The sequence below is a fragment of the Podarcis tiliguerta genome, assembly GCF_965153285.1.
Source record: "Podarcis tiliguerta genome assembly, chromosome: 3".
NCBI classification, from domain to species: Eukaryota; Metazoa; Chordata; class Lepidosauria; order Squamata; family Lacertidae; genus Podarcis; species Podarcis tiliguerta.
Window position 1 is genome coordinate 79102242 of NC_139536.1, and position 21098 is coordinate 79123339.

Consider the following 21098-nt stretch of genomic DNA (forward strand, 5'->3'; position numbering starts at 1 on the left):
TCTGACCTTTGAACTACAGGTGAAAAAGGCGAAGCACATTTATTTCAAAAACTGTTCCTCAATTCATTCCCAGTGCCTGTTTTCTTTACATTGTCAGAATTGAAAAATTCTGGGCTTGCAATCTGACCTCAAACATGCCTGCTGACATATGTAGCAGCTACACTACAGTAGCTCTTGTGTTATACTCTGCAATTCTGTTCAAGTGCAATTCTAACCACTTCTGGGGAGCAATTCTATCCCATCAAAGCAGCACCCTCTCTTCCTCCTGTGCTAATGCAACACTGCATTACCAAAACTCTGTGATAAAGCGATAGTGGGTGATTTTTAGAACAGAGTAAAGGAGGTACAGCTGCATGGATCACAGACTGCTGTTTTAACAGTCACTAAGTTTTATTATAGCTGTTCAGATAGGCATATGAGAGAAGTTCCAGGTTATTTTTTTACTTATGGTGCATGCCTCATTTCATCATATGAAGTACTTTAGAATGTCTGGATGTTTGTTTGTTTGTTCTTTTGCCTTCTGTTACTACTATGTGAACTGTTACTTACTATTTAACAGCAGGCACCCCCCCCTCCATTGGCATGCAAGGACATTCATATAGTTACCTAGCTCAGGTTTGTCCAGTAAACTGATAAGAATCCGAAAAGGCTTCAGATCCTGCGTCAATGTGCTCTCCTCTCCACACACGTTGATCTGCAAAATTCCCACCATTGCCTGTAAGAAACAACGCATTAGAATCAAGAAGTGAGACAAGAGTTTAGACTACAGTGACCAAAGCACCAGTAAGAAACCATTCATGGTGCTGCTACCTGAAACGCTAACCTAGTTCTACAAAACATTGCCCTCCTCCCCACTCTTCAGTGGGAGCAGCCCCTGGATCTAACTCCCTTTCATTCCCTGAAGAGGCTTTCAGTTTGTGAAAGGGACATTCTGGATCCAGTCAACGGTCTTCTCTCAAGTGTACTCCTGGGGTATGCCATTAAAATTAAGACAAGGTAAGGCCACAACTATGGATCAGAAATGCTTGAAAGTGTGAATGTACATTTGTCCACCTGTCTGCCACATGCCATCATTTGAGCATCCTCTATCTAACCATTCTCCTCACCCTTCACAAAATCAAGTTAATTTTTGAAACAAATATGAATCACCAATGCATGTCAGAGCCAAAATTGCTATAAGGGGGAAAAATACCAGAAGACCAGGGGTGGGGGTGAAATACACTGAATGTACTTAAAATTACTTCTTCCTTTAATAACATTGCTTTGAATGATAATTGCTTGCATTTAAAAGTTATACTACTACTGATTTTAGAAGAGTTGAAGAGAACTTTCTGGTTCCTTGCACAGTCAAGCGAACTGCTTGCTTCCCAAAAATGGTACTAGCTTTGAACAAAATGCTCCCCTAGTATTTGCAAATGGGTAGTCTACTCCCAGTCTCACATTTTGCACAACACAATAAATCCTTTCAATATGGGTCAAAAGGTGCCCTACAAAACAGGCTGGGCTTGGAGCCAGCTAATCAGGTGGCATGTTTGCCATTAGCAAGAGGAACCCCTATAGAAAGACTGGACAGCTTGTGATCTACGAAGCTGAACAGAGCCCACCAGCCATTTCTGAGAACCTACAAGGGACACACGAACAACATATCGAAAGCATGACTACCTGAACTAGCATTTCCTTAGAGAAAGTATTGAAGTAGTACGTAGCATGTTCTTCAGGATTGCTATGCCTTGTGCTTCTAGGTCCTATAATGGCACCGTTGTTATCAAAACCTTCAAGCAAAAGCAAAAGGAAAAAGCATATGGCAAATTAACAGAGTGTTTAAATAAGTTGGTAAAGAAGAACAAACAGGGAGAACAATGGCTTAGTGCTGATAACTTACCATTTTGCCGTCCAAATATTGTTGGCAAGAGGAAAGACCATTTTAAATTTAATTTAATAAAAGGCAACTGGTGACACAAAGAGCAAAACATCAAGCTACTTTCACTTCTACAGAAATTCCTGGCATTCTGGATGATGAATGCCACACTTAATTTTTCTAGTGATGGGAGGAAATATAAATTTAGACTTTACAAGAATTCTACTATAGTCATGGCACTTTTGAATGTTTACATTGATTCACATGCATCATTTCATTCTAATAATTACACTCATCCTCTAAGGTAGGTCACTCTGCATTGCTGAGACCGAGAATGGCGGCATGCCTAAAGGCTACTTGGCAAGCTCAGAGCTGGGCTGAGATTTCCACTAGGGAGATCCTGATTCACAGTTCAGTCTCTCAGGCTGCAATCCTAAACATACTAACTTCTGAGTAAACAAGCATAAAACTGCACTGTTAAGCATTACATCACATCAGTCTGTGGCCAGTCTGCATCAAAGAAGTGGAAATCTTGTTGTTAATAAAAAGACAATCTGGCTTCTGTATGCATATCTGAATCTGAGTTTTATTATTATAAAGTTAAGAAAACATTACCTACTAGTGCAAGGTTGGGTTATGAAATAATGTACATTTTATAGCTGATTTCTATAGGCTATCCCAATTTGCGCTGGGTGGTGTAGGTGGCAAATTTATTTATTACTTATATCCCAATGAATGGCTCAACGCTCTTCAATTGTAGTCTCAGATAAAGTACATTACAACAGTCTAGCCTGGAGGTTACAAAGGCTGGTTATCATAGTAGCCAGGCTATCCTTTGCTAGATACAGCTGTCCACCAGGCCATGCTCTGGAAAATCCAGGAGCAATGTTGAGTCCAGTAGCATGCCCAAACTCTATACCCAAATTCTCCTTTAGGGGAAGCAGGACCCCAACTGGAACAGGAAAACCATGACTCTAGTGTCAAGCAGGTCCCTTCTATTAACACCGCCATCTTGTCTGCATTAAGTCTGACAAGGAGGAACAGAGCCAAGCACACTAATGTAGCCTCCTCGTTCTCACAATTTTTGAACAGCCTCTCCAAGCAGTTACATGTAGATGACGGGTTGTCAATGGGATACCCTCCAGAGGTTGTTGAACTACAACTCCCATCACTCTTGACCAATGAGCATGCCAGCTACGGCAGGTGGAACAACTGGTCCTGGAACATGTGAAGGGTAGCATGTCAGCCCTCTCTGATGCAGATGATGAAAATGATGCCAAGACAAAGCAGAACCCTGCAGAACCACACAAGGCAAATTCCAACAGCTGGAGCAGCAGTTCCCCAGTACCAAGTTTTATTCTCTAACATGGCGACGCAGGTGGCTCTGTGGGTTAAACCAGAGCCTAGAGGTTGCCGATCGAAAGGTCAGTGGTTCGAATCCGCACGACGGGGTGAGCTCCCATTGTTCGGTCCCAGTTCCTGCCAACCTAGCAGTTCAAAAGCACGTCAAAGTGCAAGTAGATAAATAGGTACCACTCCGGTGGGAAGGTAAACACCATTTCCGTGCGCTGCTCTGGTTCGCCAGAAGTGGCTTAGTCATGCTGGCCACATGACCCGGAAGCTGTACGCCGGCTCCCTCGGCCAATAAAGCAAGATGAGCGCCGCAACCCCAGAGTCGGCCACGACTGGACCTAATGGTCAGGGGTCCCTTTACCTTTATGGTAGAAATTTATACGGCATGTATGTATGTATGCATGTATATACGTACATACGTATGCATGCATTTAGCTAGGTGTGCTGGCAGAGATAAGCTGCTGGTTCAGTTACTGTTACTATTGATGTTTTACACTGCATTTTTAGGTGTGCACTTAAAAAAAAAAAAGTTCCCTACTTCAAAACTTCATGCGAATTAAAAGGCAGATTATAAACTAGAAATAAATTATAAATTTATTGTATCTTTAGTCAGCCATAACACAACAGCAAGAGCTACAGGAACATTCAAAATGTTCCGCAACAAACTTTAGTCCAAAATAAAACCGCACATACTAAAATGAAGGGGGGTTTACAATGTTACAGTTACAATGAGGTACCAGCTGATTTTATAAAAATATAAATCCCGCACCTACCTAGAAGCCAGGCATAAAGCCTTCTATTGAGTGACATGTCTCTGCGCAGGACTACATGAAGAGATGCTGACAGAATTCTGATCATGTCTGGGCGCGTCGCCTAAAATTGGGAATGTTACATTTAAACAACAAACTGCAGCAGGTGTTACGTTCAAGCGTTTTGTTGTATAGGAGGAAAAAATATTCTTATTCACATCCCAATACCTGTGGATTCATGCAGGCTGAGATATGGAATCTGACAAAAAAAAATCTAGGCTGCCTGTTCTTAATCAGCCCCTTCTAAGTGGCTTGTGCCGTTGCCGGCACCAGCAGAAAACAACCACATCTCTTCTTGCAGCCTATACCTAGTTTCAGGCGATTTAATCTGATGAAGTACACCAAAGGCAAACCCTAACATTTACATTTCAAAGATAATAAAATAATCACCGGGGAGAAAGAAATCATGTTTTCCCCTGAACACACAACTTTAATGCAGAGTTAAATGCTGATCACTATATTGATCTAATATAAGCAAGAGAATGATCAAAGATATCAGAGGTAGTCTGGGCTGGCCAATCTATTTTTAAGACAGAGAATTTGAGAATAGCTCATAATCACTTGCTTACCTTCACAACTGTGCTGACACAGAATTCAAACCAGCTAATTACCAAGTTTCAGTCAATGCCAAATAACGCTACTCATTTGCAAAAGTTGTATATTGCTATTTCAATAACATATTCCTGAGAGTTGCTGATATACTGCATGAACTCAAACGGTCTGCTCTGGTCATCTCTTCTCAAATTCAGAAAGAAAAATTGGCATTGTATGCATGAAGAGAACCCTCTGGAGTAAGTATTTAAGAGATCTCTTACACCAGAACATGTTATTATTCAAATCTTGGGGAGTCTTTTAAGAAACGTTGGTTGAAGAATGCACCCATGGGTAATACGTATATGCAACAAAGTGATTCGTGGAATACTCATTCAGCAGTGTTTTACCTGACTCATGTGGAATGGAAAACAGAAAAGTATCAGGTCCAGTGTGCTTCTCTGTACTAGTACACTGGAATCCTGCACTGAGGTGCTTACTGCTTCCACCTGAAATAAAATTACCATTAGTATAGGCATAATCAGCAATGCTGATTTTTTTTATACATATGCACACAAACATCACAGACTGCTTTAACTAGCGGTCCAGTTAGGGTGATTCTCTCCCTAAGCACAGCAGGATAAGCATGACTGTGCCCTCCTTCCCTCCACAGAATCTGGACATTGGCTTTTACACATGTTCATCCTATGTCTGAATGCCCAGTGGTCTTGGAGGGAAGGAAGAGGCACGCCAAGCAAGCAAGCAAGCAAGCAGAGGAGCCACAATGCTCAGAGATTGTGAATTTATCTCTGAGGAATCTGACCTGATCTGAGTCAATATCAAGCAACATGGAAAGAATGTAAGTACGTAAGTAAAGTGTAGGGGTTGTAGGAATAAAATTACAAAAACACTTGAAAAATAATAGATAATATCAGATACTCAGTCCTATAATACCATGGCATCTCACAGAGTAAATACCAGAAAATGTAACTATTTCTCCACACAAACCCTGTGCTCCAAATTTAAACACACTTTAGATATACTTCGCCATATCTCTGCTGTGAAAAAAATATTGAATGCTATTTTAGGAAACAAAACACAGACCTTCAGAAACAAGATTTTAAAAATGTTGATCTCATAAGCGCTAAGTGACTTAAAAAGTATCAAGGATTACTTGGCTTTTCAAGCAAAGTTCTCCAGCCAACGTTAAGCTCTTTTAAGTCCTACCAATTTCAATGGGAAATGCTTAATCCTCTCTCTGTGCCTTTAAAATGTGCTTAACTTTAAAGCAGGCTCGTTGGTTTGGTCTGATGGGCAAAGAAATGCCATACTTTGAAAGTATTCTCATCATTTATATCAGCATTTTTAAAATACTTCTAACACGCAGATCTTTTGCAAGTTCATCTGCTGCTAGAAAGTAAACAGGATGCATTTCCTTACGCAACAGCTATTTCAAAAGGTGATGAAGATAATGAACTGGGGCTGGGGCTCCATAAATGAAACTTTACCGACTCTTACCATCAGTTCAATGTCACTGCCTATTATATAAAGCTGGTCTTCCATGGAAAGCTTCCTGTTTAGATGGGAGAGGACATAAGTAATTCCAGGCAACCGAACAGCAGGACTAGTGAGAAGACTACCCCAGAGTGCACTGTAGAAAGCTGACTGGTCCACTGCGGCAGCTACCTTCTCCAGCAGAGTATTGGTTCTGTGGCATGAGCAACAAGAGCGGGTGGAAGTAAAACAGTAAATAAATAAATCTGGAAGGCTCAGAAATCTGGGTTGATATACCTGACTTACCTCAATTAAAACAGAAGGCAATTAAATGAAGAAGAAAAAACCCAACTTGGTCGTAGTTATACCTGCTACATTATATTTAAATTTCTTTCTTGGTGGTTTTAAATTGTTTTCACTGCTGTGCTTATACTGGTTTCAGTTTCAGTTTTGTACTGGAAAGTTTTGACTGTCTCGACTTACCCTTTCAACTTCCTTTTTACCAATACCCTCATTTTATAAAGGCTCTCTCTTTTGAAGTCAAATGTGACTTCAGATGTGTTTGATTCTCTTGGCAACTGTCCACTCACATATATGTTGAAGGTGATAACACTATGGTCACTTTACCTAGCAGTTCAACAATGGTTACATTTCAAACTGGGTCCCAGGAACAACTGACGATAAAGTACAGGGCTGCCATTCCTTTCACCTGTTCTATAACAGACTGTTCCAAGGCAGTTCCTTAGTGTATCTAGAAATTTTACCTCTTTATTGTGACTGGAACATGCACGTGAGGGTAACTGAAGTCACCAATTACTAACTTCTTCCTTTGGCTGCTTCCTTGATTTCATTCTCCACCTCAAGATCACTCAGGGGATGAAAAAACATCCCCAGTACTAACTTATTCTTGGGGGTCCGATACAGCAATTCTGTGGCAGAATCTGGAGAGTCTGTGCTTTGAGAATGCCTAGTTTCTTGGACTATATACTATTTTGTGCACAGAGTGCCGCCACCTCCACCTCTTCCCTGCCCTACCTATTAAGTTTGCATCGAGGGACAACCAGTTAAGATTAGCATCTTAGAAATTTTCACAGTGCACAAGATTTTATAACAGAGGTATTACATTAGCCCATAGCCTTACCTCTCATAATACTCTGAACCTTCCTCCAAGCCAGGAAGTATCCCAGTTAACAATCCTTGCAAGCCTGGTTTCAACGTTTTGCCCAAAGGAAGGTAATAAACTTCATACAGACTGAGTAATGCTGGTTTGACAGACATAGCAGCATTCGCAAGCAGAGGGAAAAGCCCAGAACTGTTTTGGAAAAAATCAGAGAGATACAAAAAGGTACTGAGAGGCTGGACTGATTTATATGGATAATTTTCAGCATATGAGGATAACCAACTAACAAAGACAAAGGCTGCTTAATCTATACATTCTCCGGATCCATTTCACAGACTAGTAAGTTTTCCTGAAGAACATCACCATTTCCCACGAGAGCCTACCCAACAGAGAGGCTTGTTTTGAATGAGACACTATACACAGTAATGGAATTGTGGAGATTATCCAGTGAAACATGAAAATGCAAAGCTACCATTTAAAAACATAGCTAAAAAGCTGAAAACCATTCATGCCTTTATTAATAAGCATGCTATTGCCACTCCATTCAAATTGAGCATCTTAACTCCTGAATTCAATCCTTGCCTTCCACATTCTGGTTATACTGGGATTCAGTGCTTCTGCCCTCTAAGTGCAATACAAACAAGAGATGTAAGAGAAACATATGCTCAGAGTAGATATGTATCTCCTTTCATGCCCATCTTATTTGGTAACCAGATGCTCATAATTAATAAATAAGAGGTTTCAAAGACTTCCGGTTATGTCCATTTTCATTTTATTATCACCTATGTGTGTATGTGTTTCTGTGTGTTCAGCAAAGCCTTTATTATTCTACTCCCCTAAAATGATTCCAATTTGGATAATACTGGTATATTTATAGCCTATGAATTTGTCTACAACTATGTCACACACCTCAACAAATAGTTTTGCTTCTTATCATTTATACTACCAAATATAATGTAGCTTTCTCTGTCCCCCCCCCCAATATCTCCTGAATGGGCAAAACCTAAATCCTAAATGAACCTGGATAGCAGAGAGGTGGAGCCACTGTCACATCCAAAGCCCTGCCACTTGTACTAGCCAGGATGGAAGGTGGTGGTGGTTTTTTCCTTCATATTTGCTGCACCAACTCCAAGTCATCACAGCAGAGGTGCCCCCAGCTGGCTATGTCCTGTCCCTAATCAGGGAATTAGGAATACACTGCAAGTTAATATGCCTTTAATTTTCTACCGTAACATTAGCAGCAGCTCACACTGTTAAATTTATCTACATTCTGACCCAAGTGAAATGTACTACGGTGGTACCTCGCAAGACGAATGCCTCGGAAGATGAAAAACTCGCAAGACGAATGCCTCGGAAGACGAAAAACTCGCAAGATGAAAGAGTTTTTCGTTTTCTGAGTTGCTTTGCAAGATGGATTTCCCTATGGGCTTGCTTCGCAAGACGAAACGTCTTGCGCCTTTTTTTTAAAACCGCCAATGCATTCCTATGGGAAACCGTCAATACACAGCGGTGCTTCGCAAGACGAAAAAACTCGCATAACGAAAAAACTCGCAGAACGAATTAATTTCGTCTTGCGAGGCACCACTGTACAGGATTTATACTGTTGACTTATTCAAATAAAAACAATTCTTGATTACAGCAAGCTAATGCTCAGAATACAATATAAAGGTCATTCTTTTTACCTGTATAGGAAGAGATCTTTGGCCAGACGCTTGGGCCCAATGATTTTGAAGATGATCTCATACGTCTCAAGGGCCTTCCGGTGCACCCCACCTGGCAAGGCAGGGTGAAGGCATTGGGCAAGGCGCTTTCCTATGGTCAGCTTTTTGGGGACTACTTGGTACTTTGCATTGTTTTGAAGAACCTGACAGAAAACATTGCAAGACATTCAAAACCCAATTTCTCTCAGACAGCAGTTTACAGAACTGATTGATTTGAAGGTTTCTGAATCCGTTCCCCTTGGCAGAATGTGATGCATTAGGAAAACCACCTCTCATGCAGATTCCCAAACTTCTGATGTAACAAACTGACCTGCTTTATTAACTCGCTGCCTTATCTACATTACAAAATTCACTCACAGGAAGCCACAGCAGGTTAAAACGGGGGTTGGATCCGTGTGGCCCATTCAACACTGCTAGGCTCCAATTCCCATCATCCCTGACTGCTGTCCAGGCTGGATGGGGAAGATGGGAGCTGAAGTCCAACAACATGAGACGGCCACAAGTTCCCCGTTCAAAAGTTAAAGGCTCCTTTATTTTTCAGGCCATTATGGTGTGCTTTATCGGTCAAAGCAAGCACACACCTCGTATGGCATAAACTAACACTTCAGTTATTTAAATCAGTAGGCATGCAACACTTCTAGGGAGTGATGAAGAATCTTGATTTACATACATTCAATTTTATTATTGTTTATTAATATATGTACCAAAATGCTTCCTCTAGTAAGAGGAAATGCTCCGTTTTAAAAGGGACATCCCCCCCCCCCTACAGAATAAGGTTCTTAGAATGTGCTCTCCTGGTGCCAGTCGCCAGACAGATGTAACGACAGTGACTTTTTAAAAACTGTGGCAAGTGTCAATCTCATGACATCATTATGACAGGGTGTTCCACCTTCCTTCCCTTCAATAATAACTCATTCAAAAACCTTTATCTGGTGTGTAGCCTAAGAGAAAGTATCCGCCATGCAGAATAATTCTGACACCCACTACAGTAACCTGATGATTAAAATGATCTGCCAGTCCACTCCTTTTTTAAATAGTTCGGCAGGGGGAATCTAGATTATGAATGCTTTATACTTAATTTTTTCAATTCCCCCCTCAAAACTTTGCATGCATTTCACCCAGTCCTTCTAAGTCTTCTCATACCTTGTTAAGCTTTCCAAGGGATGAGATTAAATCAGCCCATTCACTGGAGTACTCGAAGCTTTTTAGAGCCTTGTCGACAGCTGCTACATAGTTCCTGTACTTGGAATCACCCAGTAGCTCCAGCTCCTCCGCATTCATCCTCCCGCAGAGTCCCACTAGAGACCAGATTGTAATTCATGTAAAGTTGTGAGCTGAAAAAGATGGAGCAACATGATTTCCCTAATCCACAACTTTTAACTACTGTTGCATTCAGACAGTTAAGCAAATATATATGGCCATGATAGACAGAGGTAACATGAAGTCTGTAAAAAATACTATCAAATTTCTGCTTTTGAGAAAGAAACTAGTGAAGCTCATTTTGTTTTTAAAGAAATCTGGTGAGCTCATAAATAGTGATCCAATATGCCAAGTGGATAAACAGTCTACATTTTATGTGAAGAGAATCTCATTAATTTTATACAATTTTAAGGCACAATTTGTGATTCCTCTTTTGGGGCTTGCCATATTTGACATATCCCTTCCTTCAGCAGTTCCAGGCAGACAACCTGAAAAGGAAGGAAGTTTCTGAAGCCTCTAATAGGCAACTGAAAGTGGCTTGGGCACTGCTTTTAGCTTGATGGGTCGCAAGTTGTGGAAACGTGCACTAAATAAAATGCCCAATGTATGCTCATGTGGCTAACTCAACCAATCAAATCTTTTCTCTTTCTCCAGTTCCTGGCATAAAACCACTTTCAAATTTATAAAACAAGTTAGATGCTGCAAATGTTTTCCTTTGCTTTTCCACCAAAGCTGCAACCAACTAAAGAGGGGGAAAAAGAACACTTCCAAAACAGATGTTGCAAAAACTAATTTTACACCTTGGTAATAATACTCAGATTTAGCATTTGGAAAGCGTGAAACAGATTTAATTATGTAGCTATGAAGAACAAAAAGGTCGCATACGTATCCTAAAACACATGAGACCCCAAATCTTCATTTGGCAATGCTAAAGATGAGTTCATGAGGTCAAGGAAACTCTAAGATGCAATAAAACATCCTGAATCACACTTAGCTGATAAAAGCTTTTTAGTTTTGAACTATGCTCCCTCAGAGGCCTCTCAGGTGCGTGAAGGGCCTCCTCCCCCCACCTGAAATTCAGCTCGATAAAGCACTCGACTGCAGCCAACAGAGTATGTTTCAGTAGAATGCTTGGTGGCAAGTGTGTGTGTGTGTGTGGCTTCACTGGTTTGCAACTGTGCCCCCAGCCCCACAAAGGTCAAAGACTCCTGGCTTACATTATTTCCATCCGAGGGCATTCAGAATTTGGGCACTGCAGCAACTAGCTCAATCAACACTGTGGAATCTTTCTCAATACTTGGTATTCCCTTCCACCCTGAACTGTAATTTTATAGTTATTGGGGGCAGGGAAGCGGGCATAAACATATTGCTCCTACCCACAATTGTCTCTTTCTCACACATACAGTGACGGACTGGCCACCTAATATCACAAGCAATGGGCATTTTTTTTAGCTATAACAGAAAACGGTCCCTAAGCGAGGTACTCTACTCCCACTCTCCAGGAAGGAATGCAGGTATTTACTTATATGGGAGAAAATTCTGAGACTTTGTTAGCCCGGGCAGTGAACCTGATCTTTAGAAACTGGGAACACCCCAGGGGCAGAATGTAAAGCGGGTTTTGCCATCTCTACTGCACCTTGAAAATGGCGGGCAGTTGTAGATTATGTCAGGGAAGACAAAAGGAAGTATCCCCCCCCCCACACACACTGTGCATAATTAATTTATGGAATTTGCTGCCACGAGGTGATGCAATGATCATTGGCCTAGATGGCTTTAAAATGGGATTAGACAAATTCATGGACCGATACGGACTTCCTGTGCTCAGAGATAGCATGTCACTCCTTAGTACTTCAGAACATCATCTTTAAAGAAAGGAACTTTAATAATCTTCAAAAAATGAAATCATAAACAGAAGTATCTAGAGCAGAAACTGGTCTTCCAACTTTCCTTTCAGTAGCTACAAAAAAAAAAAAATTCAGCAAATGAAAGGTGTTATGTGGAGAAAGTTACTTTATCACACCTATGAGAATACAAAATAGAGAGGATTAAAAATAACAATGGTTCTTGCACTTTTTAAAATTTTATATACGGAAGATTAACTACATGGTATTATCCTCTTCGTGGGTTGCCAGCTGGGGGAAAATGATTTCACTGTTACTTTACCAAAGACCTTGGAAAATTAATTTTTCTGCTTGTCATTTCAAAGCCTACACTGGAAAATTCAGTTTTCTTTCTGTAAAGAACATTCCACTGACCTTAAGGCCTATGTCTGATCAAGCAGCAGGAACTTGATGCAGAACTAAAGAAAAAAGCTTCACAATACAAAACTTTGTTGTTTCAGTAAATGCAACATTGGACAGAGAGAAAACTATGTATTGCATTTCCCCCCTAGCAAGGTAATGGTAATAGCTTTGAGGCTGCATAAATGGGCTGCCTGCTCCAAGGCAGTAGCATAACCCAATAAGCAAATGCTGAACTCTTGCCCTTGCCATGTCTGTCCCCTAATCCATACATAGGAGCTAATCACTGGCCCATCTTAAGCTGTAGCATGACTGATGCTGTGAACATTAGGGCTCATATAGCACATTCATTCCATGGAAGTCATTAAACAAAACGTTTCTGCTTTTGTCCTTTGGGGCATCTTTCCCATTACTCACATTTCCTTAAAGCTTAGCAATATAGGCCTGCATCCAGTCTTGGTCATACTTAGAGAAGACCCACTGAAATCAATGGGGCTTCAATCAATGACAAACTTAAGTTCAGTGATTTCAGTGTGCCGACTCTAAGCATAACTATCATTGCAAACCTAAGCCTACTACCTGGAAGTAAGCCCTACTGAATTCAACAGAATCTACAACTAATCTGATACGGTCAGGTTGTGCTTCAAGTCTGGATTCAAACCCATGTTTCTTAAAAATTAACGCTCCTTATTAAGGTTCTATATTGGTTCTATATCTTCTGTTAGACTCATGATCCAACGAAAGACTGGCTATTCACACCATGAAGGAAATGAGCTTTATGTGGACTTCGTGTATGGACGATTGCATTTATATGGACTGCTGCACATAATGTGGGAATGCATATTTTTGGGGTCTGTCCATTTGGGACTTACAGGATTAATTTGTGATCCTTGCCCTGACCTGGGACTCAGTTAGGAAGAGGGAACTCCACTGTGTATATGAGAGCTGGCATGTCCCTTGTTTCAAAGGGCTCTATGACTTCCTGTAGCGTGCAGGTTATGACTGGCAGGGCAGGTAGACAAAGTATTTATCTAGCCTGGAGGCAGGCAGTTCAAGGAGGAAATCAGGAAACATCAAAAGGCTTTTGTATGCCTGTGAGACAAAATGTGGCAAAGAAATGTATAATGGGATTGCACTGGGGACAACAGAGGAGAGTTGAGAGATGGCTCTAGGATATGTAATTAGAGTGAGAAAGGATCGTGTTTAACCCTTATTTGTTTGTTTGTTTGCTCTACTGGGGAAAATATTGGTTTTCTCTAACTTTTGCATATGCCATTTCTTAAAACTATCCCGTCCTCCATCTTAGTAAACTTTTTACCTTGCTCATAAACCTGCTGTGGTCTTTTATTTTAACACCCCCACACCTAGAAGCTATACATTAAGAAGCTTCAGGCGGACCCAAGGAAAGTTTGTAGGCTGATTAATAAAAGGCAGTCATGTAGAACTAATTCCCCTTTATCTAGTGGCAGCACGTTTTTTCAAGGGGAAGCCCGGGCTGAGCAGAAGGATACACTGTGTTAGGGGCCAGGTCTCTTCCTTCAGACAACACAGGGCCCAGGGTAGTTAGGAAGTGGCCCATCACACACCCATTTATCCAGTTGTGCAAGAAACTGTCAACAGTCTACATTTCAGGCAAAATGTTGTCAATTCTAGTTACAGTGTTTATGTACAAATTCTCATTGCCTACTACTATGATTATCATTTTTTATAATTCTACTTCTATTGTGTTGTTGAATATTTCACAGTCATAGTGTTATTCCTGTTGTAAATCATATTGAAGCAGATAAATGTGTATCCACACACTGGCTAGTATTTTGTAAAGCTACAAACTTTCCTGGAAGTCTTATGCCCTGGAAATGAGACAGCCAAAAATATATGTTAAAAAGTAGACACCACAGTGTACTTCCTAAGAACTTATTCCATCAACCATCTTTATGATTCTTGAGTATGGAATAAAACAATGTTTTCAGTATTTATACTTATAAGTAAATCCTAGTGAGTTCAGTGAGGCTTACCTATGATTATGTGAATATATGATTGCAGCCTCATGTACACTATTTAATCCTCTCCCAATGTAAATTGGGTTAGTACTTTTATTCCCATACTGTATTGAAGATAGTAGGTATCTACTGAGAGGGAGTAGCTTGCCTAAAGCCACATTAGAGTCAAACTTGGGGAGTCCTGTACAGTAACAGCCCATGGATAACTCACTATCAAAGCATCTAATGCCCAATATTTCTGTTTAGTTACTGTACTTTCCTCATCAGCTAAAGGCAAACAATGCTACATTCTTCAAATGAATACAGCAGGAACATGAAGACAACAGGGTTTTTCAGAAAATTGGAATGCCAGATCAAACAACGGATTTCTGTACCCAGTATTTTCTAACTGAATATGAGGGGGTAGAATTTTAGTATGCCTTTGATTTTTTAAACATAGCAGCTTAAAGCCTGCCTTCTTTGCTATTAACAAAGCTGCAGATTTTATAAAACATTTGTTTGTGACAATTACTCTTAATTACATACTAATCAGCTAGTGCATATTATCAATCCAAAGAATATAATTATTTTTGCAAATTAGGATCACACCACATTTGAAAATATTGTGAGGGTATACAAAACATAAAGAAACAAACAAACAAATAACAAAATACAAAGTTAAAGCACTAAGACTGCATTAAATCCACCTGTAAAGTCAGCAGGAACAATATCCTACCAAAGCTACCCTGAAAAGGGTAGGGGGGAGAGTATAAAAAACAAATGGTTGCCACCATCCTAATTTCTGGGTGGAGTGCATTCCAAAGTGTGAGGGATGCCATCCCAAAAGCTCTGTCTCAGGTGCTTCTTAAATGAATACGACACCCAGTGCACATCTGTTGCACTTACAGCTTAACTACTCTTATGCCAGATCCCTCAAGTAGTACTACAATTAGACACAACCCTATTTATAACACAAGTTAGGAGGATAATGCCCCACAGCTTTCTCTCACCCATATCAATTTATATATTCAAAGGCAAATTCCATCATAAACTCCAAAGTGAGGATAAGGGTCCATCAAGAGCAACCAGAAACTTAACAACACACATTTAATACTGGAAAGCCTCCAATATACTCCACCATGGGAGTAATTGTTATTGTTACTTTCTGCATAGCTGCCAGCATCGCAAGGGAAGAATGCTGCCACTCTTTCAAAATGGCACCAGGCTGGGTAGTATTAGTTGCAAAGCCTCCTCAATAGGCGGAGGATACAAAATACGCAATTGTGGTGCGGCCAACCACCTCAGTCATGTATTTTCTTCTGTCCTTTGACACAGGCAAGAGTCTCTTTGCCTCCCTTCTCCTTTCATGCACCCCAGTTGCTAATATTCCCTGCCTGATTCAAGATGCAGGCAATTAACAGTACAGAGCTGAGGTGCCTATGTGGAGGACTGTGCCAAAGAACCTGGGGCTTTGCATGCTGGGGAAAACCCTTTGTATCCATTCTTGCTCAGTTCAAAACACAGCCCCACTGATAACTCTAGAAGCTCTACAAGATATCAGAGTTGAAACATTAACTAAAGTGAAAGGAGCAATTGCTATTCTAGGAATTGCGGTGAAGAACCTCAACGGAACCAATTTCCTTGTTTATTTTTTCCCTTTCTCTAGGCATCCTGTCAGATTAAGAAGCCTTCAGTACTTGACTCAGCTTGTTTGGCTTCTTCAGCAATTATACTCTGGAATGTCCTGTGTTGATGATCTTTAGAAAATGACAAACAGCATTTGAAAATTACTCATAAGATGTGGCTAGGGTGGGAGGTGGGCTTTGGTGACAAAGAACAACTTTGATAGTGTGAAATGTCTAGTGCAAGGGACCCCAATTTATTTCATTCTGTGCTTTATTCTCTATAAAAACAAGTCTTTCTTACTCCCTATTATTTTATAATTAGCAAATTCAACCAGCATCCTGTAACAGATGCTCTATCACTGAATTACAGCATTTGAAGGATTTTAAAGCAATTATTTCTAAATCCAAGGAAAGGGTCTTAATTGTTACTGTTCACAACCTATAGCCCAAGCATCATTTAACTTTTCTGAAAAATTAGGAAAAAGACACCCACTTTTAAAACTACAGAAGCTTAATAATAGTATAATGTGCTGCTGATAAAGCACTTATACAATGTTATTTATTTAGCATCCATTATGCTATTTCCATTGTATGTATATAAGATTGAAGCTGCACTCCTGTGTGCACTTACCAAGGAACAAGCCCCATCAAACATGAAAGTGCTTATTTCCACAAATTGCATTGTGGGAGACAGTAATCTGCTCAGTGATATCCAAATGGACAAACCACTGGCTCAATGCATGAGCTTCTTTCTAGTGCCTCTCCTTGGGACAGAAGATAGAAGATGTGTAGATACCATGTCAGCCACTGCACTTTACAAGAGGCAAAGAAAACTGCTTACTAATGCAGTTTAGAATTACTAATCTACATAAACATAGTACAGAGAGAACAGAAAAAAGCCAATTTATTAGTTACTCAGATTTGCAAGTGGACTTTGAAGGCAATGTAGAAAGGGGTTACTAATCTGTGTTGCCTTATGAGCAAAAAAACCACACTTAACTGCAGCAGATTGAATTTGAAGAAGGGACACGAAGAAAAGGGTGACTACAATCCTATGCTTGTTTACTCAGAAATAGGTCTGACTATATTTGAGCCTGCTCCTTTATAAGTGTGCAGCTTGAACGAGTGAATGAAAGTAGAGAATGCAAAATGCCAACTATTAGAAAGTCACATCATACTCTAGCAGCTAAATCAAATAACCATTAACTCCTGTTCGCTATTCACAGTAACCCGGGTTGGAGATGCATGATTCTGAAGAGTGGATTAGTTTATCCTTTAACAGAAGTTTTTAACAGTATCAAGACTCTAAAGGGGCGGGGCAGAGAGCTACAGGTGGCTGTTATTTAAAATAAATGAGCTCAAGAGTGCAAAGGTGTGTTGTGTGCGCAGCAGGCAGATGATGAATTCTCACTCTCCCCACCCCCACCCCCTGCATAACAAAATATAAGAAGACTGAGAGGATGTCAGGGAAGAGAAATCCCCCCCCCCCCCGTCTTCACACAACCAGGGTGGCCAAGACATTGGCAATGGGGACACCAAAGGTGAACTAATCAACACCTTGTGACTGTATCTGATGAAGATGGGAGAGGAACAAGAGAGGCACAAGATATGATGATGATGATGATGGCTCTTTCTGATGGGCCCTGCTCCATTTATTTTCAGCCCCCACCCCATGGAGGGGGGGCTGTCATGAGGGAACGGGAGATAGAAGGAAACATTAGTGGCAGACAGGAGAAACTGACCCATAAGCATATTAGGAGACACAAAAGACCAGGCGGCATCTCCACGCACCCCTCCCCATCCACCCTATACTTCTGAATCTCGCCCCCAAGGAGGAGAGGGAGGAGACCCTCCAATAAGGGATGCCCCCACCCTGCCCCCCAAACCTTAATGCTTATATACCCCCCCCCACGTCACAACCAGGCACCGAAAAAGCGGGGAAGCAGAAAAGGGTTGGGGGAGGGCGCGTCGCAGGGGGAAAGGGTTACCTTGGCGTCCCAAGCCGGAAGAGCCCCCCGCCGCCTAAACACACCGGAGAGGGCACTGACAGCTCCCAGCATGCAGCGCGGCCGCCTTCCTTCCGCCTCGCTTCTCCTTGCGCAACAGCGCCACCTGCCGGCTCTCCAGAACGTTCCACCGCTGGAATCCCCCCCTCGCCTCGGCTTCCGCGCGCGCAGGAGAGTTCGCCCTCCGCGCTGCGCGTGCATCTTTCCGGGCCGCGGCCCGGTATCCGCATTTGCCAACCGGGCAGTAAAGCCCCTCGGCCACGCGTCTGTCTTCGAGGAAACCTGCCTTTATTAAATGTGTCGGCCGCTTTATCTTGCCCAGGGCAACCCCAAAGCGACTTACAACGACCCAAAAAACATGGGCATAGCCAGGGGGGTGCAGCTGCGCCCCCTCCCAATCAAGTAAATAAATAAATATACTTTACTAATTCTGTCGCAGATAACTCTGTTCTCTCCCCCCCCCACACACATAAAGCCTGCCCCCACTAAAATCCTGGCTGCACCCATGCCAAACAAACAGACAACAAACCCCGCAGAAAGCGATTAAAATCAAGGGGAAAAGAGAATTACAATGAAATTCTGCCACCAGCAGATATATGGGCCCTGTATACGCGAACAAGGCAATTCTTGCACTGTTCTGGAATCCAAGTGAGGGAATAGAAAGCGCCTCTCTGTGTTTACCTGCGCGCATTAGTTACACGACGAATGTCTCAGAGGGTGCAATTAAATGTATATCTGTCTCCAACAGAAGCGAGCCAGTTACCCCTGGGTCCCGACTTCCGAAGCTCGTAACCGAAGCATAAAAGCGTTTGTCCTTGACTTCTGGTAGTCGAAGGCACGCAGCTTCCATACCCGGAGGCTCTGCATCAGGGTGTGCCTCCAACGCTGACGACTCCAACTCCCACCAGCCCGATGGTCAGGGACATGATGGGAGCTGCAGCTCTACAGCACTTGGAGGGCCGCGAGTCCCCCATCTCGCTTAACAGCCATCACTAATAATACGCAGTTTGTGAATTTAAGGCTCTGCTACCCACTAAGGACGCTTAGGCTGCAATCCTATACACATACACCTGGGAGTAAGTCCCATAAAAGTTTTGCACCACTTTGTAGGAAATGTGTACTTTTTTGTGCGTTCTGCAATTTTCCAAAGGAACCGTACTAGTATACACGTACAGGATTTCATTGTAAGCCCGCAATGATATTTTGAAATTGGTATTATGGCCTTAAGGCAATAAACCTTTTTGATTGTAAGCCTGGAACCCTGTATGCGCCAACCTCTGAGTAGGCCCAATGGTATCCAATGGGACTTAATTCTAAGTTAGATTGCAATCCCCTCCCCCAAGGCCACAGCGATTTTTTTCCCTCTCCAGAGTATCATAGTCAAAAGACCGAGCCCTTTAAAAGAAACAAAAGGCCTCTTTGGATTGCAAGATGGGACACTTGCTTGCAACGAGACTAAGAAATCCACACACCATTTTAAGCGGCATCTTAGGCTTGCTCCGAGCTATCAGTCCCAAATGGCGCCACGTGGCGCACAAACGATTCCAAAAACGCAACCTTCCTGAGCCCGTTCAATTCGAAATTGGAGAAAAACCTGAGAAATCCTTTCCTCGGAGCTGAGCAATTGGAGGGTGAGCAATCGCAGCTACAAGTTTGCACACAGGAAAAAGGGACGCCGGCTCTTCTATTTCCTTCAAGCCAGCCACTGGTTGCCTGGCGATGGAGAGGGCGCTGTGGCGAAGACGGAGACTTTCTCTTTGCCGGTAGAGGCCGGTTTCGCTTAAGCGCTTCCTGGGCTGAGTTTGGCGTTTCCCCTCCTCCTTCCCCACGTGGGTCCGCTCCCCGGGCAGGTCTGAATTTCGCCGCGGATACAATATTTGGATGTCCCCAGCCCAGGATCTCCGTGGCACGCGCTGGCTTAATGGACGAGGTCGCAGTGTTTTTGGAAATCAGGCAGAGGACGCAGAGTGGGCTGCTGATTATCCGGTATTTATTTTAACTCTTTCCAACGCCCCCTTCCCGTTTTAAGAGAAGTGCACAAATACATGTGTACCGGGATCTATTTTGCGATAGCCTCCTTTTCTCCCAGGCAATTCAGGGCAGCCGCCGTAGGGTCTCTGTGCAGTCTCCTATCCAGACACCGATTAGATCTAGGTTAGTTTTGGCCGCAGTGGCAATGGGTGGGGATCAAAGGTACTTCACCTCCTTCTCTCCCAGCCCGCTTTCCCCCTTCCTTCAGCTGGGTAAACCTCCCCTCCTCTGCCTCTACGACGATGAGGTTGATTGGCCCCATACTGATGTTATGCTTTCCCCTTCAGAATTGTGGTAGGGAAAGTGTAACAATTTTCACTCCTTGCAGCCCGCTTTGTGCTGATCAGCTGTCTGGGGAACAGCTGAGAGTGGTTAAAAAGGACGCTGGACTGCAGAAAAGGGCACTGCTCTGCAGAAAGGTTGGGATATGAATTTAATTAATAATAAATATTTATCAATGTGCCTCCCCTTTCTTCCTGCTGCTTGGCTGGCCAGTGGGAAGATAGTTGTGGGTCATGTCAGGTTAGGCAGTGGGCTTGAAGCTGCCCATGGAGTGCAGATTGCACATTTCTGAACAAGAAATAAGGGAGAAAGGCATGTTTCTTAAGTATGTCTGTTGACCATAGACTGTGCATATTTCCCAGATAATGTACATCATGCAGTCAAGGTATGTACCTTCCCTAAGACCTGTTGGGGATTATGCATTTTGCCTGAGAAATGTGAATAATTCCCACTTCGTGAGAGGATTATGTGCACATTGTCCATGAGGCCTAGTGAATGCAGTATGGTCAGCTATTGTGCTCATTAATCACTCAATTTATATTCCCCTTAATATATATTGTGCTTCCCAATTCAGGACTGCCCTTCATATATCTGATGATATAGTCTCCAACCCATGCACATTTAAGACACAAAGCTCTGTAAATTTTAAGGTGCAAGTTGTACTACAACACAGTGGTACCTCGGGTTACAGACACTTTGGGTTACGCATTTTCAGGTTACGGACGCGCCGAAACCCGGAAGTACCAGAACATGTTACTTCTGGGTTTCGGCGCATGCGCAGAAGCACTAAATCACACTTTGCGCATGCGCAGAAGCGCCGAATCACATCATGCGCGTGCGCAGATGCAG

At 42.3% G+C, this 21098-nt stretch overlaps 2 protein-coding genes across 13 annotated transcripts in view; one reads left to right on the forward strand and one right to left on the reverse strand.

Annotated features, from left to right (window-relative positions):
• DOP1A (DOP1 leucine zipper like protein A) overlaps nucleotides 1-21098 on the reverse strand; it is a 127814-nt gene that overhangs the window by 35789 nt on the left and 70927 nt on the right. For 2 of the 12 annotated variants that reach the window (XM_083431117.1, XM_083431112.1), the window contains exons 1-9: nucleotides 19409-19546; nucleotides 10030-10220; nucleotides 8848-9029; nucleotides 7187-7357; nucleotides 6070-6259; nucleotides 4962-5060; nucleotides 3985-4084; nucleotides 1663-1772; nucleotides 607-715 (exon numbers count right to left, since the gene is read on the reverse strand). The exons of 1 other annotated variant lie outside the window; for it this stretch is intronic. In XM_083431117.1, the coding sequence (XP_083287243.1) occupies nucleotides 607-715; nucleotides 1663-1772; nucleotides 3985-4084; nucleotides 4962-5060; nucleotides 6070-6259; nucleotides 7187-7357; nucleotides 8848-9029; nucleotides 10030-10167 (1099 nt within the window). In that variant the 5' untranslated portion in view covers nucleotides 10168-10220; nucleotides 19409-19546. Of the gene's footprint in view, nucleotides 1-606; nucleotides 716-1662; nucleotides 1773-3984; nucleotides 4085-4961; nucleotides 5061-6069; nucleotides 6260-7186; nucleotides 7358-8847; nucleotides 9030-10029; nucleotides 10221-17918; nucleotides 19066-19408; nucleotides 19651-21098 lie in introns of those variants that run through there. 9 more of the 12 variants (XM_083431116.1, XM_083431107.1, XM_083431114.1 and 6 more) reach the window with 8 other exon arrangements.
• UBE3D (ubiquitin protein ligase E3D) overlaps nucleotides 19787-21098 on the forward strand; it is a 55824-nt gene continuing 54512 nt past the window's right edge. The window contains exon 1 of the mRNA XM_083431201.1: nucleotides 19787-19922. Within this exon, the coding sequence (XP_083287327.1) occupies nucleotides 19858-19922 (65 nt within the window). The 5' untranslated portion in view covers nucleotides 19787-19857. The remainder of the gene's footprint in view (nucleotides 19923-21098) is intronic.